This window comes from Herpailurus yagouaroundi, unplaced genomic scaffold, assembly GCF_014898765.1.
Source record: "Herpailurus yagouaroundi ecotype Mexico unplaced genomic scaffold, PumYag 197, whole genome shotgun sequence".
NCBI lineage: Eukaryota > Metazoa > Chordata > Mammalia > Carnivora > Felidae > Herpailurus > Herpailurus yagouaroundi.
In genome coordinates, this window is record NW_024412428.1 from 21,663,602 (window position 1) to 21,687,027 (window position 23,426).

At 39.4% G+C, this 23,426-nt stretch overlaps 1 protein-coding gene and 1 long non-coding RNA gene across 4 annotated transcripts in view; one reads left to right on the plus strand and one right to left on the minus strand.

Annotated features, from left to right (window-relative positions):
- The window catches only part of CDADC1 (cytidine and dCMP deaminase domain containing 1), a 45,520-nt gene extending 31,482 nt beyond the window's left edge, over positions 1-14,038 (minus strand). For both annotated transcript variants that reach the window (XR_005782415.1, XM_040448397.1), the window contains exons 1-3: positions 13,837-14,038; positions 12,954-13,054; positions 6,801-6,875 (exon numbers count right to left, since the gene is read on the minus strand). Coding sequence is in view for 1 of the 2 variants with exons in the window: in XM_040448397.1 (XP_040304331.1) it covers positions 6,801-6,875; positions 12,954-13,054; positions 13,837-13,918 (258 nt within the window). In the remaining variant the exon portion in view is untranslated. The remainder of the gene's footprint in view (positions 1-6,800; positions 6,876-12,953; positions 13,055-13,836) is intronic.
- Positions 14,039-14,090: 52 nt separating this feature from the next.
- On the plus strand, positions 14,091-21,812 carry LOC121012945 (uncharacterized). 2 transcript variants are annotated; one of them, XR_005782417.1, is made up of 3 exons: positions 14,091-14,299; positions 18,728-19,510; positions 21,452-21,812. It is a non-coding gene; the product is annotated as an uncharacterized LOC121012945 (long non-coding RNA). The 2 variants fall into 2 exon arrangements; XR_005782416.1 differs by having other exon boundaries at positions 14,106-14,299; positions 18,728-18,885.
- Positions 21,813-23,426: the final 1,614 nt, after the last annotated feature.

Here is a 23,426-nt window from a genome sequence, read left to right on the forward strand (position 1 = left end):
TAATGTATTTGTGCAGGTATATGTTACAAGTGTTCCCCAAACCGTATAAAATTCCTGGCATCTGATATGTCCTAGTATAATTTATCAGTCATAATTCCAGTTTTATCTTAAAATGTTGTAGGTCACAGAAATAACCAAATTTCTTTGCAACAACCCTGTAATGAGCTCTCATCAGATCATTAACAAGGAGGCATTTTTAAGTCTTCTGTCATTTACATTAGTTATTGTTTTACTCAGATGCTTTTGCAAAAGTGTTCCTGGAAAAGCTTCATCTTCAAGGAGATTCATGGAAAGCACTTTGACAAGCATAGGTTTCTGATAGCTTTAAGATCATAAAACTGAACTGGGTAGGGGCGCCTGGGTGGCTCAGTCAGCTAAGCATCTGACCTCAGCTCAGGTCATGATCTCATGATTTGTGGGTTTGAGCCCCACGTCGTGTTCTGTGCTGACAGCTCAGAGCCTGGAGCCTGCTTTGGATTCTGTGTCTCCCTCTCCCTTTGCCCCTCCCCTGTCTCTCTCTGTCTCTCAAAAATACATAAACGTTAAAAAATTTTAAAAGATGTTAAAAATAAAATAAAAATGAACTGGGTAAAAATTTCTTGAACTAATGGAAAAACTGGAATCCAGCAGAACAAATAGTTAATACATAGGACTGAATGAACTGACAAGGAGAATTATAATTTTTTACAACTTTTTGTTTAAAGCATTGCTGGTCCTGGTTTTCCAAATTTAAGGAAACCTTTCTTTTAAGTTATGTATGACTTAAAGCAATTTGATATAGTATACCATTGTATACAAAGATGAAACATTTTTCTCCTTATCTGACCCCTCCAGAATTTGGAAACTTAAGTATTCTTTCCATGGCAATTTAGTCAGTTATTTGCATAAATTCAATGAGAATCTGGTCTCCTTATAACACAATCGGAAAGATTAGACAGTATAGACTGAATATAGACTCAAATATGACCAGACAGCTCTAAGGAACTACTTGGAAAGACCAGCCTGGTACCTTGCTTAAAGAGTTCCCAGCTGTCTTAACAGGTAAGTAAGGAAGGTTACTTCTTGGCAGGCCTGGGAACTTCAGGATATTTGGGGGGACCTGAGGAAAGAGAAATTCACCCCAACTATAGATACTGTAGATAAAATCTGATGGCAAGTCCTTGGCTTAGTTTCCTGGCCTCAGAGGTTTTTAAGAGCTCAATCTGAGATTCCTTATGAGAAGTTTCTGCAAAGCCGTATGAAAAAAGAGCTTATATGGTCAATCACTATTTTTGCTGTACTTATGTAAATAAGGCCATGTTTAATGAAAACAAATTAATTTTACTGTAATTATCTTTTAAAATATGGGAGTAATAGTAGAGAGAAAAAGTATGTTTGCACCTTTGTCTGTATTACATTCTAATCCTTTCGTCTTTGAGGTTTTGTTCTATACCTGTAAACTGGACTAGATCCCGATTCTAGTTACCTCAAATATCCGGCTATGACTCTCCAAAATAACATTCCCAACTTTCTCCCATGCTTCTGATTTGGAATTACTAAGAACAAAGACTGCCCTTGAATCTCCTTAGAAGAGATTATACTAGGTCCTCCTCACTCTCCAGATGGCAACCAAATATCAGGGACTTTACCCCTGGGTACATATGTCACAGCTGAAGAAGGCTGCACCTGACATATGGTCCTGTGCAAAGCTGAAGACATCAAAATCAAATTCACTAGGAAGAGAAGGAGCCAACATTGAGGTATACTGCCTTCTCCCAAGACATCAGATACAAAACATTTCTTTTTATTCCTCCTCCCGTCTGATTCTCCTTTTACCTAATTCTTACAGATGAGGTCTTTATGATTCTTTCGTCCACGTTTTGCCTTGCTTGGGCCTTGAAAGATATCTCAGGCCATTACAAAGGGGTTAGTCCAACTTCCAAATGACTGTGGACTTGCCCTGATGCTGCCTGTACACTCTACATAGCCTTAAATTGCATTGGCCTCCATGGCTCACCTTTCAGGTTCAAACCTTTCAGACTCAAACGGGAATTACCAGGAAGCACATGTGAGTCAAAATTAGCTCCCTTTGGCAGATCCACTTCCCTGGTTAGGAGTGAGTACAAATGAGGCTGTGATAAGGAATCTCCTCAACTCTTTAAATTATTACGGAATCTGTTGCTAAAAAAAAAATAGCTACCCCAAAAAATCCTTAGACCTTCTGACTAAAGTCGTTCTTGGAAACAGGATTGCCCTTAATTATCTTTTGGCTGAACAAGGAGGTATCTGTGCTGTGAACAACACTACTTATGGCACTTAACGCTTCTGAGGAAGTTGAAACTCAGCTGCATAAAACCACTGAACAAGCCACTTGGCTTAAGAAAGTGTATCCTTGCAGGGTGCCTGGGTGGGTCAATCCGTTAAGCGTCTGACTCTTGATTTTGGCTCAGGTCATGATCTCATGGTTTGTGAGTTCAAGCCCTGCAATGGGCTCTGTGCTGACAGCATGGAACCTGCTTGGGATTCTCTCTCTTCTCTCTCTCTTTGCCTCTCCCCTACTCTCTCTTTCTTTCTCTTTCAAGGTAAAAAAAATAAAATTGAAAAAAAAATTTTAATTAAAAAAGAAAAGAAAGTATCTCCCTCAACACTCCTTTAACTTATTTAATTTTGGTTGATTTGGGTGCTGGGGAACCACAGCTCCAAAAACACTCCAGATTTGGGGGATTACCCTGCCTATAATCATAGTAGTCTCTCTGGCACACTGTATTCTCTCAAATACAGCTTTCAATGTGTGCTCACAGCCACTAACCACCAAACAAATCATCTCCTTCAGACCAGAATATCAGAAAAGAAATGAAGACAATAACTGACTTTAAAAATGTGAACCCAAAGTCATGATCTGTGAACACCACAAAGATTCAGCAAAAAAACCCACCAAAAGCAAAAACAGAACCCATGGTGTGTGAATACCACACAGAGGATCAGCAAAACTGCAAGAATTTCAGAGCAATAGCTAGGGGTGGCGCTAATGCCTTAAGTTTTGATCACATCTCTCAGGTGGAGTCGACCAAGAGACAACAGGCCCCAAATGGGAGTCACTTGTGCCAAGTCCACATCACCAGACTGTCACCTAATGCCTAACCCAATTGCATTTTCGTCAGACTGGAATTTCCTGGTCAGTTAGTAAGGAAATCCACCTGGTAGACTCCTGTAGTCCCCCAAAAGAATGTGACCTTGGCTGAAACAATCCACTTTTTGCTAGCAACTTCCTTTTCTTGCCCCTTCTGCCTGTAGAAGTCTCCTATTTTTACAGCTTTGCAGAGCTCCTCTCTATTATATGACATGCTGCCCAATTCATGAATCATTGAATAAAACAAGTAGACCTTTACATTTTCTCAGTTGAGTTTTGGTTTTTAACATATGTAATAATCATATATTATTGTATACTTGATTTATTAATAAACTGAAAGTTTTGTTTAGTTCTTTATCTGGACACAGTTTGAACAAAAGCACATTTCTCATTAGGTCCAAAAACTTTTCTGAATGTTAACTTTATACCAGAAATTTTCTAAATCTAGGCTTTCTTAACCAAACAATGAAGGGTTTAATTATCATTAATTTGTCCTACTGAAAAATGAATACACTTTAACCTAGTAAAGGGCAAGAGCCAAGTCAATTTGCTTGCTTCTTATACCACCTAGTCCATAACTACTTAGTACTAAGCTTCTACATGGTAATAAGGAAAAATTTAGAAAACCCTATGATTCTATACATGGATAAATGAAGCCCAGAGAAATTATGTGACTTTCTAAAAGTGGTAAAAGGTGGTAAAAGGCAGAACTAAAGCAGAGGTCATCTTAACTGTTAAAAGTTAAGTCAGTTAAAATACTGACTAAATAAAGAGAATTCTCAACTTCTTTCTAAAAACTGGCTCTACCCATTTTTAGCACTATGGCAGTCTAGACTAATGTGGTTAGGTCCCACCTCCTACAAATATACAGATTTTACAATTAAAAAAAAAAGGTTTTAAGTGTACAGTCAAGTTCAAAAGGAAGAAAGACTCACCCTGAGGTGTTACAAAGGAAGAGAGAACTCAAAGCCAGAGCCAGAGCCGGAAGCCTGAGCTACCTCAGCAGTATCCTACCCATAGCTTAAAAGCTGACTCTGCTTTTAAGCCCTGGAGGCTGGGGATGGGCTGGGATTCTAAAGAGGTATGAAATTAAAGCTAAAGTGTCCTAATTTACATTGATACTAATCAAAAAAGCTGGTGTAACAATGATAATATCAGATAAAACAGACTAAGTTAAAAAACAGTTCAATGTACGGCACAAAATAGTTTTATGCCATTTTCACAGGAAAGGTCTCTGAGGTATAGAATGTTAACCTGAATGTTGGCTTTGGGACAGATTGTTACAACATGAGGGGAATTTAGACTGAGAATAGGGTACTCATTATTCCCTACTTCCTTTCAAAGGGATTTTACTCTACAGTTACCCCAACAGGACACATTTGAAATTACTTTAAACATCTTAGAACAAAGCTATATTAACAGTCAAGTTTCAGGTTCAGCTATGAGTATAAATGTCTGCAACTATGGAGAATGATATTCTGTGAAATGCCTAAAAAGGAAAGAATAGAGAAAGTTTTATAGAATTCCCTTTCTGGGCTAAACGAACATTTCCTAAACTGTAAGGACACTTAAAAGGAATACAAAACTCTTTCTTTTACAAAATATATTTCCAAAAATATATCTAAAACATGAAAGATCTATATTGGCTTTTAAAATAAGCTTTACATTTATCTTGAATTTATGAGCTCTTTCCCCTTCCCATCCCCAAATTTCTTAATAGTTTTATGTCCTCTAAATACAAAGTATATGTTAGTATCTGCTCCTGAATACTTCCAGTGAGTTTAACTTCAGAAAAGAACTGCTAAGCCCTTATCAAAAGATCTCAGGATGCTAGAGCTCATTTTATTATACTGAACCAACTGTGACAAATGGAAATGGTTGCCATTAGATGATTTTAGATTTAGATTTTCTCAGTTAAGCAGACAGAAATAAAGCCAGACACCCTGACCAAAAAAGACTTAAAAAAAAAAAAAAAAGTATAGTAATAAGTTGGAAGTGTACTCATCAATTTATTATTAGAATAATCTTTTAGGCTAAGTTTATCACTTTTTGTCTAGAGTCGAGTTTTCACCTCAGAAAATCTCTTTTATTTTTCATTTTGTTTCCAGCTAAGGCCAAAATATCAAGTTTGAGACAAAGGCTTTTCCAATCCAAACTTAAAACAAAGCAAATAAAAGCCTAAGCTGCATTTCATTTTGCACTTCCATTTCCTGTAACTCCCAGAGGACTAAATCTTTTCAGGGGATCACTGTTCTGGATCTGAACTGCTTCACTTCACTGACGTCTTGGCAAGTCATCTACGTAATTTTAGTCACATAGTTTTTACATAAAACATAAGCGAAAGAGGAACACCTGGCTGGCTCAGTCGGTTAAGTGTCTGACTTCAACGCAGGTCATGATCTCAGGAGTTCAAACCCCCCATCCGGCACAGAGCCCACTTTGGATCCTCTGTCTCCCTCTCTCTCCGCCCCTCCGTCCCCTTTGAGCTCTCTTTCTCTCTCTCAACAAAACAAAACAAAACAAAACAAAAACAAACAAACAAAAAAACACTTAAAAAAACATAAGCAAAAGAGGACAGTCTGTTTTGGTAAACAATCTAGTATATTAAATGGTGAGACACTTTTTTTTTTTTTTTACCTTTGTCTTTCTTATAATTAAAAGTATCTAAATATTCAAAGACAAATTATTTCTATATTCTTGTTGGACAGGAAGAGTCAAGTCACTTTAGAGACTCACTCTCAGAACTAATCAGGAAATCTCCAGGAATGTATATTAGAGTCATCAAGGTAACTTTTCCCAAAATATACGTGTTTTGTCTCTTCTAGACACCCAATAAATTAAAATCTCTTTGGAAAACTCAGAAGATTAAAATAAGAAGGAAATACTATGCAATATTAAAAAGAACAAAGTTCATCTTACCAGCTCTGGGCTTTCATTTTACCCTTCTTATGAGCTAGTATATCAGCCTGCTGCTTTTCATGGATGCTGGCAGAAGACATGAAAACTCCTGGGTCATTCACAGCACAGCAAGCAGAATGAGCACAGTGTCTGTGATGGTTCCCTTGCCCACAAGTCCCATAGGGGCCATGCAGATGGGCCCAGATGGATTTCTGGACAGGAAACCCAGATGGGTTGTGTGATAGGAAAAGAACACCAACCCTGGGATTCTGTTGTTTTATCACAGACAGCAAGCAAATCTCCTCTCTGTCCCAGAGGGAGACATTACCTCAACCCTCAAGGTTGCTTGCTGCAAACACAACTCTGAGAAATGGTCTAAGTCAATAGTAATTAGGGCCTTGCGTTGTGTAAGAGGCCTTGTGTTCTTTAAACCAGCAAGATGTGTTGGAGTACGAGAGAACCAGATAAGAATGTTTCTCAATACATTTATATAAACTAATATGGAAATGTATCAAGAGTTGAGTGTGAAGATTAAAATAAAAAAGAAAGATGTAGGAGCATATTATAGAATAACCTATAATTATTTGTGTTTGTTTGGTTTTGTTATTTACAGGAGAGACATGTATAGTCTTGTAAATGCACAGAAAACTTTTAGAAGGGTATATATAAGAACCTGCCTTGGAAGTGGGAATGGGAAACCTGAGTATAAGAGGGACTTCTATTCTACTTCATACCATTCTTTTTGCTTTGTTATGACAAACACATGTCTTTTTAACAAATCATAAAAATTCACCTGTTTTTTATCAGTAGATATTCTGGCCACCTCCTCATTATCTCCTAAGTGTCCATGCTTTCCCTCTTCCTTTTCCTAATTAAAAGCAGATTAAGGGAGAAAAAAGATTAGTACACAAAACACAGAATTAACTCAGTATTTCTTATTTGAAGGTTGTTTTTCTTGGCTTTGGATCATTCACTTTTCTTCCTGATGAAAGTCTGCACTGACTTCACACACTGTTCCGGTTCAAGTTCAGACTACTTAATCTAGTAAGTAAGGCCTTTACAATCAGGCCCCTACATACTTTTCTAAAATACAGAAGGATTGAAAGTTATGGTCAGAAAATAAAATTCTGTAGTTTAAGATTTCAGAGTTGGGACAGTTTTGAGGAATAGTCCAGAGTGTGGCCATGGCTAAGAAGGACTAAAGGGCAATAGAAGTAAATGAACTGGTTCATGCCCACCCAAGGATGCCAAAAAAACAAAACAAAAAAAAACAAAAAAGAAGAAGAAATAAACTAATTGGAATTGGGAAGATAAGAAACTACACAGTAAAGGTATTAGATATGGATTGTGGTAGGCAGAATAATGGTCCCCCAAAGATGTGCCTGTCCCAATCTCTGGAGACTGTGACTCCATTACATGACCATGGCAAGACTGTAGCTGGAATTAAGGCTGCTAATCATCTGACCTTGAGATGCAGGATTATCTGGTGGGCCCAATGTAATTACAAGCATCCTTACAAGTGAAACAGAGAAGCAAGAGAGTTAGTGCCAGTGTGATGCACCATGAGAAAGATTCAGCCTGCCAGTGCCGGCTTTAAAGACCGGAGGAAGAGGTTCATGGTCCAAGACATGTGGGCAGCCTCTAGAAGCTGGAAAAGGCAAGGAAAGGGATTCTTCCCAGAGCCTCCAGAAGGAAAACAGCCCTGCTGACACTTTGATTTTAGCCTAGTGAGGCCCATTTCAGGATTCTGACTTCCACAACTGTAAGATAACTATGTGTGCTAAGCCACCAATTTTGTGGTAATTTGTTATAGAAGCAATAGGACACTAACATAAGGATGTCCACAAGTAAAACTTGAAGTAGAAAGTTTTGAGCCAGGGACCAAACTCCTTCACTTATTAATTCAACAAATATTTATTGAATCCTTGCTCTGTGCTAGCCACAGACCTAGCTGCTTAGGATGTAGCCCTTACAGAGCTTATGACACAGGAAAATGACTAGGAAGTGAGTAGATAATTAAGACAGAGTGATACAGCAGAATTCTGTGAGCCCCGAAATAGGTGGGATACGTAATAAATTAGAGAAAGTTTGAAAGTGCGAATGGCAAACTTGGTGAATGTTAACCTCTTAGTCTTAAAAAACAAAGGCTGGATGCTAGAAAATGAATAACCTCTAAGAAGTTTATAAGAAGAGCCACATCCTGGGAATAAGGTTTCTATTCCAGCAGAACAGGAAGTGGAGAAAGTGATGATGTTGGTAGTGAAATGGTGGGGGTGTGGATGGTAGCAGTGGTGATGGTGATTACATGAATGATAATAATAACAATACCTAACAGTGAGTGTTTCCCAAGTGGCAAGCTCTAAATTATCTCTTTTAATCCTCACAACTTTACAGAGTTGCTCCTATATTGTTCCAATTTTACAGATGAGGAAATTGTGGCTGAGAGAGATTAAATAATTTGACCAAGGTCACACAGCTAATAAATGGGAGAGCCAGGATCTGAGCCCTAAATCCACCGTCTAAACCATGATGCTATCTGCTACTGTTCTGGAAAAGTACAGTGAGTACACAATGGGAGGAGTTGGAAGACAGGGATAATATATGATGTGTAGAGAAAAATGAAGCAATAATGCAGTTACTCTAATTCTTATACTAAAGTAATATTCAGGAAATTAGGTATGTTTAACTTAACTAAAATGAAAGCCAAACCAATAGGAGAAATTATTATTTTAAAACAGCAGCCATTTTCAATAGTGCTAATTTCTAGTCTAAAAGTTTTAATTAAATGTGCTTTTCCCTTGACAGCTCAGAGCCTGGAGCCTGCTTCAGATTCTGTGTCTCCCTCTCTCTCTGCCCCTCCCCTGCTTGTACTCTGTCTCTTTCTCAAAAATAAACAAATATTAAAAAAAAAAAACCAACCAAATACCTTTAAAAAAATTAAAAGAAAAAAAAGAAGGGGTTGTAAGTTAAAATATACTGAAGCTGGTAAAAATAAATGACAATCTAAATGTCCAGTACTAAGGGAATACACACGGTACATCAATACAATGGATTGTTATGCAAACATTAAAAAGATAATGGCAAACACATATGGCACATGGTATGTGCCAGTCACTATCTAAGAGCTTTATAAATACTAATTCAACCACTTTTCATAAAAGCCCCATATGGTATGTACCAGCTACATCCTACTTTACAGATGAGGAAGTTGAGAGAGGTAAAGTTACTTACTCAAGATTACACAACTAGTAAGAAATGGAGCTCAGATGTGAACCCAGCTAGACTAACTACAAAACCACTAGCTATTCTTAAACTATTAGATTAAGTTGCTGTTTCAATGTTTATAATAGTATTACAGCATAAGCATTTTCCTATGTTAAGTGAAAAAGGCTGGATCCAGATCCAGAATGAAATGAGAAATCAAAGCCATTAATAATATGTGGAGCCAGGCTGAGGGTTGAGGGAGTGATTAAGAAATAGGGAGTGGGGGGGGCGCCTGGGTGGCGCAGTCGGTTAGGCGTCCGACTTCAGCCAGGTCACGATCTCGCGGTCCGTGAGTTCGAGCCCCCGCGTCGGGCTCTGGGCTGATGGCTCAGAGCCTGGAGCCTGTTTCCGATTCTGTGTCTCCCTCTCTCTCTGCCCCTCCCCCATTCATGCTCTGTCTCTCTCTGTCCCAAAAATAAATAAACGTTGAAGAAACAAAAAAAAAGAAATAGGGAGTGGGGCACTTGGGTGGCTCAGTCGATTAAGCATCCGACTTCAGCTCAGGTCATGATGTCACGGTTGGTGAGTTTGAGCCCCAGGTCGGGCTCTGTGCTGACAGCTCAGAGCCTGGAGCCTGCTTGGGATTCTGTGTCTTCCTCTCTTTCTCTCTCTCTCTGCCTTCCCCCCGTTTGTGCTTGGTCTCTCTCTCTCTCTCAAAAATAAATGAACATTTAAAAAATTAAAAAAAAAAAGAAAAAGAAATAGGGAGTAACAATGCATAACAGTTTTAATAATGTTAACATTTCACATAGGAATTGGAAGAGAAAACTACTCCAAGAGATACCATCTTTTCAGGAAGAGTAAATACCAGTATACATACAGACTTTATACCCTCACAAAAATCAACTCAAAATGGATCACAGACCCAAATGTAAAACACAAAACTATAAAACTCCAATTAATAACATAGGAGAAAACCTAGATGACATTGGGTATGGCGATGACATTCTGGATGCACAAAGGCATGATCCATGAAAGAAATCAGTGATAAACTGGACTTTATTAAAAGGAAAAACTTCTCCTCTATGAAAGACATTGTCAAGAGAATGAGAAGAGAAACCACAGACTGGGAGAAAATATTTGCAAAAGACACATCTGATATAAGACACTTATCCAAAATATACAAAGAACTCTTAAAACTTAACAATAAGAAAACAACCAGACTAAAATATGAGCCAAAGACCTTAACAGACACCTCACCAAAAAAAATATACAGACGACAAATAAGCATATGAAAAAATGCTCCACATCACATGTCATGAGAGAAATGCAAATTAAAACAAGATACCACTACCTGCTTCTTGGAATGCCCCAAATCCAGAACACAGAGAACACCAAATACTGGAGAGGATGTGAAGCAACAGGAACCCTCATTCATTGCTGGTGAGAATGCAAAATGGTACAGCTACTTTGGAAGACAGTTTGGTAGTTTCTGACAAAACTAAATACACTCTTTATCATACAATCCAGCAATCATGCTCCTTGGTATTTACCCAAAGGAAGTGAAAACTTATGTCCACACAAAAATTTGCATACAGATATTTATAGCAGCTTCATTCATAATTGCAATAACTTGGAAGCAACCAAGATCTCCTTCAGCAGGTAAATGGATAAATAAAGTGTGTACATCCAGACAATGGATCTTACTCAGCGCTAAAAAGAAGGCAGTGATCAAACCATGAAAAGGACATGTGGGAACCTTAAATGCATATTGTTGAGTGAAAGAAATCAATTCAAAAAGGCTACATACTAATATATGATTCCAACTATATGATGTTCTGGGAAAAGCAAAATTATGGAGACACTTAAAAAAAAAAAAACAGTGGTTTGCCAGGGTTGGGGGTGGAGGAAAGATAAATAGGTGAAGCACAGAGAATTTTTAGGGAAATGAAAATATTCTGTATGATACCATAATGATGGTTACATGCATTAAACATTTGTCCAAACCCACAGAAGATACACCACCAAGACTGAACTATAAAGTAAAATGTAGACTTTGGGTGATCAGGGTGTGTCAATGTAGTAGGTTCATCAATTGTAGCAAATGAACCACTCTGGAGAGGATGTGGTTAATGGTGGATATCACGTGGGGTAGGGGGACAGGGAGTACACAGGAAATTTGTTTACTTTCCCGGAAACTTTGCTGTGAACCTGTAAGTGCTTTAAAAAGATAAAGTTCTAATCGTCAATAAGTTAATTCCTTAATTCCCTGTTAAAATTCTTCAATGTGGTCCCTACTTATAAAATCTAAACTCCCTTGGAAGGCATACAATATTTTTTATTAGCTGATTCCTGTATACGTTTCCAAGTTCATCTTTAGTCTCTTCCCTCCACCTAACTTCACCCTCCTCCGTGAGGACCACAAATTCTCTTACTCCTCCAGATGTTTCCATATGGAGTCCCTTGGCTTGGCAAATACCTACTCATTCTTCATGTCTCAGTGCAAATGCAGCCTTCCCAGTGCATCTTTTCCTCACTTCCCCATGTAGTACCTGGCCTGCAGTCTTCAGTCGTGGTAGCATCTCTGCTTATACTTGGTACTTGACTCTGCCATCCAATTGCATCTTAATTGTTTAAATGCTTAATTTTAGTCTCCGTTAGAAAATAAGAACCAAATCTTTTCTTTTTGTATCTCCAGTGGCAAGCACATAGCCATATCCACCATAATGAAGACATCAAAAAGAAAACGAAAAAGAGACGGTTATGAATGAGCTTGTAAGAGTACTGTGGGAATTTAAGGATTTATAAAAAATCATTTTGTGGAATATGTGAAACAACCTTTCAGCACAATTACTCACAAGTTGGAAACTTCCATAAACAGATGCAGAATACAAGTACAATTTTGCAAGAGAAGAAAAGCACAAATCCTGTGCTTAAAAAAAGATGGAAGGAAAGTACCAAAATATTAAAAGCGATGTTGTCAGAATGGTAAGAAGCCATGGGGTAATTTTCCCCCTTTCCTCTTTTTCAAACAATGTCTTAAATGCTTAAGTAACCTAATATACACTCCATATATTGCCTTGGTCCCCTAAAACATTGAGAACCTACCATCATGCCACTCAAAGCACAGAGGAAAATGATGAGACAGTAGCACCTTGCTGCCCAAGGGCTGGAGAAAGTAAAGCTGTAGAATGTATGTGCTTCAAATCCACTGGCTTCTAGGACTATCTTTTTATACATTCCTAATCTGTTTTGATCACCTCTTTGAGATCCAAAAAAGAGACTTATTTAGGAACAAGAAATCAATTAGCACTCACAGATCACCTATTACAAAAGTAGATGCTAAAGGGGTATAAATAAGACATGGAAAAATAAGGTAAAATAAGACATGATTTCAACCTTCAAGTAATTTAGTTTGGTGGGAGAGGAGGAAAACTACTCCCGTGAAACATCAACTGTATACAACTGAATGATAAATTATGTAATCTAATTGTCCAAACCAACATGTAAATACCATTAATATCTGATAAACATGGCACAGTCCGAGATGGTTAACAATTCTATTTTTAGATTAGAAAGATGAGCTATTACAGCCATGAGTTACAAATACCACACTAAACCACAAAAGTACTTTGCAAATTTTAAGGTTTTTGGTTTGTTTTTAAGTGTGACAGAAACTGAAACAATCAAATCTTAGACCACTGCTTTTCTAAGTGAGAAAAACTATGGAAACAAAATATACCTGAGATTTTTGTCTTTGGGCTGTATTTACTGTTGGGAAGAGCTCCATCCAGAGACTGAGCAGAGTGAAAAGGTTGACTTTAGAAAGCCTTGGTATTTGACCTACAAAAGAGAGGCAGACACTTTAAAATTTTACTAATGATGAAAATAGGAACTAATACTCAAGGCCGTTTGGGTGCTAACGCCTTAACTCAGCTGCATTAGTAGGAGGCAGAAAAAAAGGATTCGCGGACAAGACAATCAAGGGCAGGAGACTGGCTACAACCTCACTTTCAGCGACCTCCTCTGGCACTTTTCAAACTTGGGCCCTTTCTCCGGCCCTCACATGTCAAGGGTAAAAATGGCACAACTGATACAAGTAACTATGGGTACAATCCAAAGGAAGTTATGAGAAGTCCCTGCATCTGATGTCAACGTGGAGCAAGCTTTTCTTTAAATTGAGGTTTGCAAAAAGGGCAGTTGAGGTGACCTTTGCTGGCAAGGCATTGAAATACAGGAAAGCGTCACGTGTGGTTAATTTGGAAATCAAGTCAAAAGCACGGAATTTTCAAGCTCAATACTCGAGATCCCAGCTCTAGGTCCTGAGAGGAAAAGGAAAAGGAAAAGGAAAAGGAAAAGGAAAAGGAGAAGGAAAAGGAGAAGGAAAAGGGGGGGGGGGGGGGGGGAGGGGTGGGCTGTGAGCGCGACTTCAAAAGCGGGTGCTGCCGGGCCAGGGGTTGGTTCCCCTGTGACAGAGGCAAGAAAGCGCCTAGGGCGGGAATGAGACGTCCCGGGGCAGAAGCTCAGGCGAAGAGGGGCAGGCAGGGAAAGCGGAGTTAGTCGGAGGCAGAGGCTCAGGGCAGAGCGAAGGCTGGGGTGGCAGCAGAAGGGTCCGGGACACTCACCAGTCATGCTGCCAGTCTGGGTGCTGACTGACCGCCCGGCCCCCGCGCTCTCCAGATTTTGCATCTGCCCTGCTTCTTTCATCCCAAGCCTAGCGGCCTCTGCTGCCCAGAATACCTCTCGCTGTCCGGCATGATCTTGGCCCCAGCGGCTCTACCTCTAGCCTCCTCCCAGCAACTGTACGGTAACTGCCAACTCGGCGCAGCCAGCTGACGTCAGAACTTGGCCGCCACTTCCGGGCGCCTTGTCTGTTGCGTTAGCGAGGCGTGGACGCGGTGACGAGAGGCTGCCCCTCTAGGGGCTGCCGGTTAGTTAAGAAGCGCTGCGCGATAAATCAGTTAAGGCCCGAATTTAGCTGTCTTCGCTGGTTTTGCTGAAGGCCAACTGAGGATGTTTTGGCCTGGAAGTCCCAGGGTGTACACACTCTAATAGAGTGATGAAGCCTGCGCAGACTTGAGAGTTTTGGTGAGAGAGTGAAGGGGAATTGAAATGGAAAGCTGCCCCATCGGTCACCGTCGAGATCTTAGAGAAGGGAGGAGGTGTTGGGGGGTTGGGGGGCGCGGAGCTGGGCGGCCCAGGTGGTTGCTACCATCAGTGATTGGACAGTCCTTAGGAACTCAGTGCCAGGGACAGCCATAGGGACGTTCTGATTTTCATCAAACATAAGATCTCAAGGGGCTCACCTGTGAAAATGAAAAAGGTGTGGGGGGGGGAGGGGGAGTACTCCTGGGAAATATGAGAAGTACCTGATATTGTAGATTTGTGACCAGTGCATTTTATTTGATTACTTCATAAGTGTCCCAGGCTGGAGTCAAATTGAAGCTCCACCCTTCCTCCCCAGTGACTCAGAGCCCAGTTTCCATAACCAACCCCTTATGTTATCATAACTTGAAATACTGACAAATAGCAAGACATAAAAACTGCTTTTTGAAAGCAAAAGCTGAACATTATTAAAATACATTATCTTGTGAAGGACTGAAGGGAATCTTCAGTGATGATGGGTATGGCTATGGTTCCTTAATTTTCACTACTGTATAGTATTTCATTGTAGCTATAAACCACTATTTATTTAGAATGGCTAAAATAAAAAGTGCTGACAAACCAAATATTGACAAGGATGCAGACAGCTGGCTATCTCATACATTGTTGGGAGGAATATAAAATGGCACAGACACTTTGGAACAGTTTGACAGTTTCTTATAAATATATGCTTGTCCTGTCACCCAGCAATCATACTCCTGGGTATTTATGCTAGAAAAATGAAAACTTAGGTTCACACAAAACTCTGTATATGAGTGTTCATAGAAAGCTTTATTTGTAATAGTCAAAAACTGGAAAAAAGCCAAACCTTCAGTGAATGAATAGACAACAAACTAGAGAACATCCTTGCCGTGGAATACTACTCAATAAAAAGGAAGGATACATGCATCAACTTGGATGGATCTCCAGGACATTGTGTTGAGTGAAAAGAAAAAAAAAAACAGTCTTAAAGTATTATGTACTGTATGATTATATTTATATACCATTCTCAAAGTGTGGTGATGGAGAACAGATCAGTGGTTGCCAAGTGTTATGGTTGGGAGAGAAGGGTACCACTAAGAGGTAACACAAGGTTGGGCACTGACTGGCACCAAAAATAGTGTGTTAAAAACTAGTGAAATTCAAATAAGGTATATACCTGAATTAATAGTTTTGTACCAATGTCAGTTCCCTGGTTTTCCCAATGTGCTATGATAATATATTATCATTGCAGAAGCTTAGAGAAAAGCACATAGAAACTCTCTATTATTTCTGCAACTTGTTTGAGTTTTAAACTCTTTCAAAATAAAAAGATATAGCATCTGTATCATATATGTATATATATGTGATTATATATTATATATTTATTAAATATATTAATTAAATATATAATATATTTAACATTTTAATATATTTAATATAATAATATATTTAATATACATTAAATATATAGTGTATATATACATGATATATATATATAATATATATATATATATATATATATATAAAATCCTTAATCTCTACAAATCAAATCTACCCTTTGAACAACCATTAGCTTTGTTGCTCATGTCCTTCTCTTTGGATTTCTGTTTTCATTCCATTTTTAGTCTCATAGTATTTCAGAGTAATACTCTGAGTAAATACTCTGATTATTTCCTTTACTTTCTTGCTAGTTCAGCCATATTTTATTTAGCATTTTTTAGTACTTTGTCACAAATTTTTTTGGGCTATCTTATCTACAATATTACTGGATATAATGGTTCTGCTGCAAAGGAGAATAAGGACTAAAAAGGAGTACAAGACAAATGCTACCTCAGTGCTAAGAAATGGGACAAGCTCAGTTCAGGTGAGCACAACAAAACCCAGCTTAATCAATAAAATGGTTTTAAAATCAATAAATAATTCTTTATATCAAGTGGAAAGAGCATGGACTTTGATGTCAGACAGATAAACTATATTCACACTCTAACCACCCAAGTTATTTACTAGCTAATTTATGAGTTAGCCGAGACTAAGTTAGCTGTGGGTAACAAATAACCACCAAATCTCCGTGGCTTGCCACAACAAAGGTTTCTTTCTGGCTCACATATGCTGCAGCTCTGCTCCTGTGGATTGGCTCTGGGATCTAGGCTAAAGGAGCAGCCTTTGGATATTCTTTTTTCCTGGCAAAGGAAAAGAGATGGCAGAACTACATGATGACTCTTAGAGCAAGTCTCACGTCAAGCCAGACTCCAGTGAGATGGGATGTGTGATCCTGTTTCAGGGACATGCTGAAAAGGCAGGTACAGCAAATACCCTGACAGTAATGCAATATTAGTGAATTAAACATACTAATCATAGATCCTTTGCCTGTCACTTCATGTCTTGTCAGTAAAAAGAACTCCCATATCCCCCTTTCCCAGAATCTGCAGTTTTCAACCTTTTATCACATTTGTACCATTTTTTTGTTATTCTGTTACATTTGCACACCTCCCCCACCCCATTCTTTTTCTGAATCACTTGAGAGTAGGTCACAGACGCCTTGCCCAATCCCCTCTTGAAAACTTCAGTATGCATTTCTACAAAACAAGGACACTCTAACACATGCTAATTCAGCAGTCCAAAACAGGAAATCAGCACTGATCGAACACTACTGTGCAATCCACAGACCCTATTCAAAATTTGAAAAGTGTTTCAACGTGTCATTTCTATTCTGGTACAGCATCCCATTCACTGAGTTTTGCCCTTCATTATTTTCCTTCAACCTGGGACATTTCCTCAGTCACTACTAAAGTCATTTTGCCTTCTGTAATTGATCAGTATTTTGTGAAGAGAAATTCTCCAAACTATGCTAACATCCTATACCAATCAAACCTCTACATGCCAACTGTAGCATTTATTGGTGAATCCCACATGAATTAATCACCATTTTTAAAAATTTTTTTAAATGTTTATTTTTGAGACAGAGAAAGAGAGCGAACGGGGGAGGGTCAGAGAGAGGGAGACACAGAATCTGAAGCAGGCTCCAGGCTCTGAGCTCTCAGCACAGAGCTCAATGCGGGGCTCAAACTCATGGACTGTGAGATCATGACCTGAGCCGAAGTCAGATGCTTAACTGACTGAGCTACCCAGGTGCCCCAATTAACTACCATTTTAATGGCTGTCCAGTTGTGATTTCTTTTTTCCATAATTCTTCCTACATATAGTACTTGTCATTCTAAAATAAGGAAGAGCTTTTCCCTCTTCCTCATTCATTCATTCATTCATTCATTCATTCATATCTATATGGACTTACGATTCCCATTTTGTTCAATGGGCTGTAATCTGCTATTTATTTTAGTGCTCAAATTGTCCCATATTTGATGAAATCCTCAAGTTGTGTCTTTTATCCTTTTGATACACCCTCATTGATCATTGAGCACTTCTTTACATTCTAGTACAACAAGATGCTCCAGACTCATCTTCTACATTCTCCACACCAGACTTAGAGTCAACCATTTCCCCAAGGAGCCCTGGTTCCTTTTAGTGTTTAAAAACTAAGATCTAGGCAGTAAGTGTGCTCACTGCTACTACTATGTTATTACTACTAGACCCTCTGAGAAGATAGATCTAGAAAGTATATTAGTATCTATATACATATATACATATACTCATGTATCTCTTTCAGCAGCTGTCTCTTTAAGAGTGCACAATGAGGGGCGCCTGGATGGCTCAGGTCCTGATCTCGTGGTTTGTGGGTTTGGGTCGAGCCCCACATGGGGCTCCGTGCTGACAGAGCCTGGAGCCTGCTTTGGATTCTGGGTCTCCCTCTCTCTCTGCCCACTAACACTCTGTCTCTCAAAAATAAGTAAGTGTTTTAAAAAAGCATTGACCCCTTCAATTCTGGTCTAGCACGTCAGGGTTATTTCTAGGCTCTCCCTTTGCCGTATTTGTAAATCTCTTCTTGAACAGCAAGAAACCTCATTCCCATTATCCTCAATATAGTTTCTTCTCTTTCGCTTTCCTTCTCCCCCACCCCAATTCCTGTAATCTAATTTCCTTAGCACATTGATTGCTTCCTTGGCTTCCCCACCCATGCTGCTGCTGCTGCTGCTGTCACAGCCCCTTTGGCCTCTAAGGGAAGGGAGGAGAGGGGAGGGGAGGTAATGGGAGGCTATAAAATAGCTTTTGTGTGAATTATTCAGAGAGGGAAGAAAGAAGGAAGACATGAAGGGAGGGAGGGATGTACAGTGGTAATAGGTTTATCACAAATTTTCTTGAAGTCTAAATGGTCCCAAATAGCACAGTGCCTGGCAAAGCATAGATGCTCAATATCATTAATTATTGTCCTTCCCTTCTTTGTCTTCCATTTGTTTATTCTCTATAGAAAACCCAAAACTTCTCCTTTTATTCTAGGTCCTATTGGTTGGGAATACTAGTCCCAGCAGTGTGTTTATTTGAACAGAAACTTCTCACAACGAAACAAGCAGAGGTGGCATGGAGCCCATCATAAAGACGTGGCATCGATACTGGACTTGTTCCTATGCTGGTGTGTGGCAGAGACCACATACCTGGTTAGTAGAGAAAGTATACCTCCCACTCAGTCTTGCTCTCTTACATGGAAGGCACATCATGACCAGTGACTGTCTTCTGCAAGCCTGGAGATTAGGTGGCCACAAGACTGATAGGGACTGCTGGTGGCCAGTGCACCCTTGTGGACAGTATTGGCCCTAATTTGGTCATTTTAAGCAAGGATGTAACCATAAACACCACCCTGCGTCCAGAAATTAAGGTTTCCTAAACAATTCTCAGAAGGCAGTTCCTGGCAGCACTTAAACCCCAAGAAAGCAAAGAGAAGCCTGAAACAAAATCCAGATGCCTTTCACAGAACATTCGCTTTGTTATGGAGGGCAGTGCTGCCAAAGAGAAATGACCTCTCAGGCTTACCATACATTGTCCCAAACGGTGTCCTCAGAAAAGTAAACGTAGTGCCACGTAGATTAATGTGCTACAAAGTAAGAATGTCCAGGAACCTTGGGAATGTCTGTGCTCCCATGAGATGGAAAGGATCAGCAAGCCCACTTCCCGTATTGTCTGTCCTGAGGCACTCTGCCGAAGGCCATCCAACAGGTGCCTGGGCATCACGGCTCATATCTCAGCAACTTTTGGGTCCTCATTTGTGTGGCACCCTCTGGAATGGTTTGGATCTTCCTTCCTTCCTTCCTTCCTCCCTCCCTCCCTCCCTCCCTCCCTCCCTTCCTTCCTTTCTTCCTTCCTTCCCTCATCCCTTCCTTTTATTTTTGAGAGACAGAGAACTGTGAGTTCATGACCTGAGCGGAAGTCAGATGCTCAACCAACTGAACCACCCAGGTGCCCCTGGTTTGAGTATTTCTAAATCAGCATCCTTGAAGAAGTCCTGTAATTGGATATGTTAGAAATCAACAGAAGAGACTAGAGGGACATAAAGGGAGGGAATAGAGAGGGAGTTGATGGAATATCTACTATGCATCAGACACCTTATGTAACAAATAATGATAACAGAAGAGTATCTTACTGAGTATTTACTGTGTTCCGTTCTAGCTACTTTGCACATATTATTTACACCTTCCAACAAACTTGTGAAGTGGGTATCATTATTATTACCCCTATTTAGAGGAACGAAGACATTGAGTAACTTGCCCAAACACTATGGCTTGAAAGATGTGGGAGCAAGATATAAGTGTACGTTACTTTGTTTAATATAATTCTATGATATAGATGTTTATCATCTCCATTTTACAGATGAGGAAACTAAGGCCCCTGGAGCACCAACATCAGTATCACTCAGGAGCTTGTTAGAAATGCAGTCTTGGGCCCCAGTTTAGATCTATGGAGCCAGAAGCTGTACAGAACCACTGGACAGGACCAGAGGGCTCCAGCAGGTCTTAAACTTGCACATGGGTAAAAGTCACTTGGGGACTATGTTAAAACCCTGATTCCAGGGGCCAGCCACTAAAGACTCTGAGTCTCTGGTATTTAGCAGTAGTATTTTGGCGCTCTATAGAATTGCTTCTACCAAGTACCAAGATGATGTGTTTGGTATCCCATCATCTATCAACATTAGCTGATGTTAAAAATTAAGCAAAATGTTCAGACTAGTTAAGGAATAGGTATCAATGTTTTATTTAGTTCAGGGGTTGGCATGCTTTCTGTAAAGGCCCAGAGAGTAAATATTTTAGGCTTTAGGGACCATTCAGTCTCTGTCATATATCATGAAAGCAGCCGTAAGCAATATGTAAATGAATGAGCGTGTAGATGTTTTCTAATACAACTCAATGAACACTTCCTTCATCTGGCTTATAACAGAGGATGTCCAGTGATATCAATGAGACCTAGTTCAGCATGCATTTGAGCACTGGAGCTTTAAATACTTGGAGAGGAAAGGACTCTAAGTAAAATAGCTGATACTATAGGGGAGGAAAACAATTTTACTCTACCCTTCTAGATTCTTGGCTGAGAACTCTCCCATCTCCATAATAAAGACAGATTAACAAGATAAAACAAAAAATTTCAATTACATATATAAGGGAGCCCCTCAAAGATATGAGACTCAAAGCTGGCCAGGCAGTTGAGATTTACATACTGTTCTGAGCTAAGGAAAAGGATAGAGGTTTGGGGCTTCAAAGAGGAGGAAGACAATTCTCAGGAAGATGAGAAGAGTAAATTAAATGTTTGGTAAGCAAATGTTTTTCCTGCCACACAGATAAGTCTCTCAGCTGAAAAAGCTTTCTCTGATAATGGCTCTCTTCCTGGTATGGGCGCCCTTTCTAATATTTTTAGGCAGTTAAGAAGGAGATAAAAAGCTTTTCCTGAGACTACCAGGCTTTGATTATCTTCAGCTCAAAATAATCCACATGCCAAAGTAGCATATTTTGGGGTGGCTTATTCTGAACCTCCTCAATACAATATTCCTGGTTAACTTTCTTCAGCTGAATCATAACACCTTTTCCACTGGGCTAGAAAATCCTAATCCTTTATCAGGTTCTTCAAGGTAACCTCTCACCTGCAGGGCTATAAATTGCCACTGCTTCTATCTAGTATGTTACAAATTAAAACAAACAAACAAACTTGACAAGTAATCCTCATTTTATCATTTTCCAGGTGTGCAGTAATTTTTCTCATTGGCAGTAGAAGAAAAAGCCCTGTGAAGTTCAGTACTGTTTGCTGTAAAGATTATCGTTGAAGACACAGTTTTCTAGCTTATAGGATGTTACCTTGGGTACCCACAGGGTAAATTCTCCTGTCTGCACTAAGTCATGTAACCTCCGCAATCAGACACCGGGAATGAGTTTCGTGTCCTCGCTCTCTCTGGTATAATCTTATTTTATCTACACTCATTTGTACTTACTTCCTACTTTCCCCATTAACCTAATTTTTGTCTTATTTTTGGCATTTTTGTAAATTGCCTTATGTTCTTTTTGGAATACAAATTTATTTAAATAAAGAGGATGTTCAAATTTGAGGATTCCTTAGTTTCATGTGCCTTGAGAAGGAAGAGGAAATGAAGCTGATATTTGCATACTCAGAAAAATACATATGATGTCCTTTATAGCAACTTAAATGTAATACACTCATATTTACATCATCACTTATATGACAAAGGTTGTATGTTCTTAGTTCACATATCCATCACACATGCCTCACCTAAAGGGATCTAAATAATCTAGACAGTTACTCTGCAGTGTTTCTTTTTTGTTTTTTCAAACTTTATTAAAAATTGTTAACATTTATTTATTATTGAGAGACAGAGAGGGACAGAGCATGAGCATGGGAGGGGGAGACACAGAATCTGAAGTAGGCTCCAGGCTCTGAGCTGTCAGCACAGAGCCCGATGTGGGGCTCGAACTCACCAACCGCGAGATCATGACCTGAGCCGAAGTCGGATGCTTAACTGACTGAGCCAACCAGGCGCCCCACAAAATTCTTACTTTATTAGGTTGAAATAAGCTGAAAACTTTATTTTCCTCACAAAAAGCAGTATTTTCTGTATTATTCCTAGATAAACCACAAAACTTATTTTTGCAGTAAGACCAGTTTTCCCGGTTATGTATATAAATCAACATGAGGCAATAGATAAAGTCATGAAAAAAGAAAATAGGGAAAACCAGACAAATCAATTATTAGTGTCTGTAGACTCGGGTCCTGTCTTCTGTGCAAAATAGTGCTTACCGTACATCTGCTAAAAAGCTGATGGCCCGGTTAGGCCATGGGCACAAGAGGATGCAAGCAGCAGCAGCAGCAAGCGTGGGGCAACAATGGCCCATTCTTCCCTTTCTCCCTTTTTTTTTTTTTTTTAAATTTATTTAGAGAGAGAGCAGGAGAGGGGCAGCACAAGAGGGACAGAGACAATCTCAAGCAGGCTCTGACTGTCAGCACGGAGCCCAACACAGGACTTGATTCCACAATCGTGAGATATGACCTGAGATGAAATCAAGAGTCAGATGCTTAACTGACTCAGCCACCCAGGCGCCCTGGCTCATTCTTCTATTTAATGGTAAAAGTCACTTATTTATTTACATCCCCTCGATAAACACTAAATCTACACAGAAATCCTCTGTAGGTGAGTGCTCGGTTTCTCACTTTCTATTAACCACCATTACAGATTTTTAACAATACACTTGAAACACACTGTACTTAAGTCAGACGCTTTGTTGCATTTCATAAATTATTTTCCTCCTCCTTTATCCTCTGTGTCCTCAACATCTTTTTCTTCCAAGAACTGATAACTCAAATGCTGGTCATTAGATCACTGTCCCAAATGGCTTCAACCCCTCCCACAGGAGTGCCTCCCACAGGAATCACATACAAATGAAACTCTGCATTTTTAATACTATCTTCTTGGAGAACACAGAGCCTGCATAAGTTCAGACCATGGCCATTTAAGAGATGAGTGGTCAGTGACTAGCAGGTGAGTGGGAGGCCTGTAGGCAAATTTCCCTTCAATGATTAAGTGGCCTGGATGCATCTTACAGCTTTACCTGCTAATAACTGATAAGGGGCATCCTAAAGCATTCTCTGAGATATTTTCAGTGCTTTCCAAATTAGCTTTAGGAAGCTCTGACACATTTATATATAT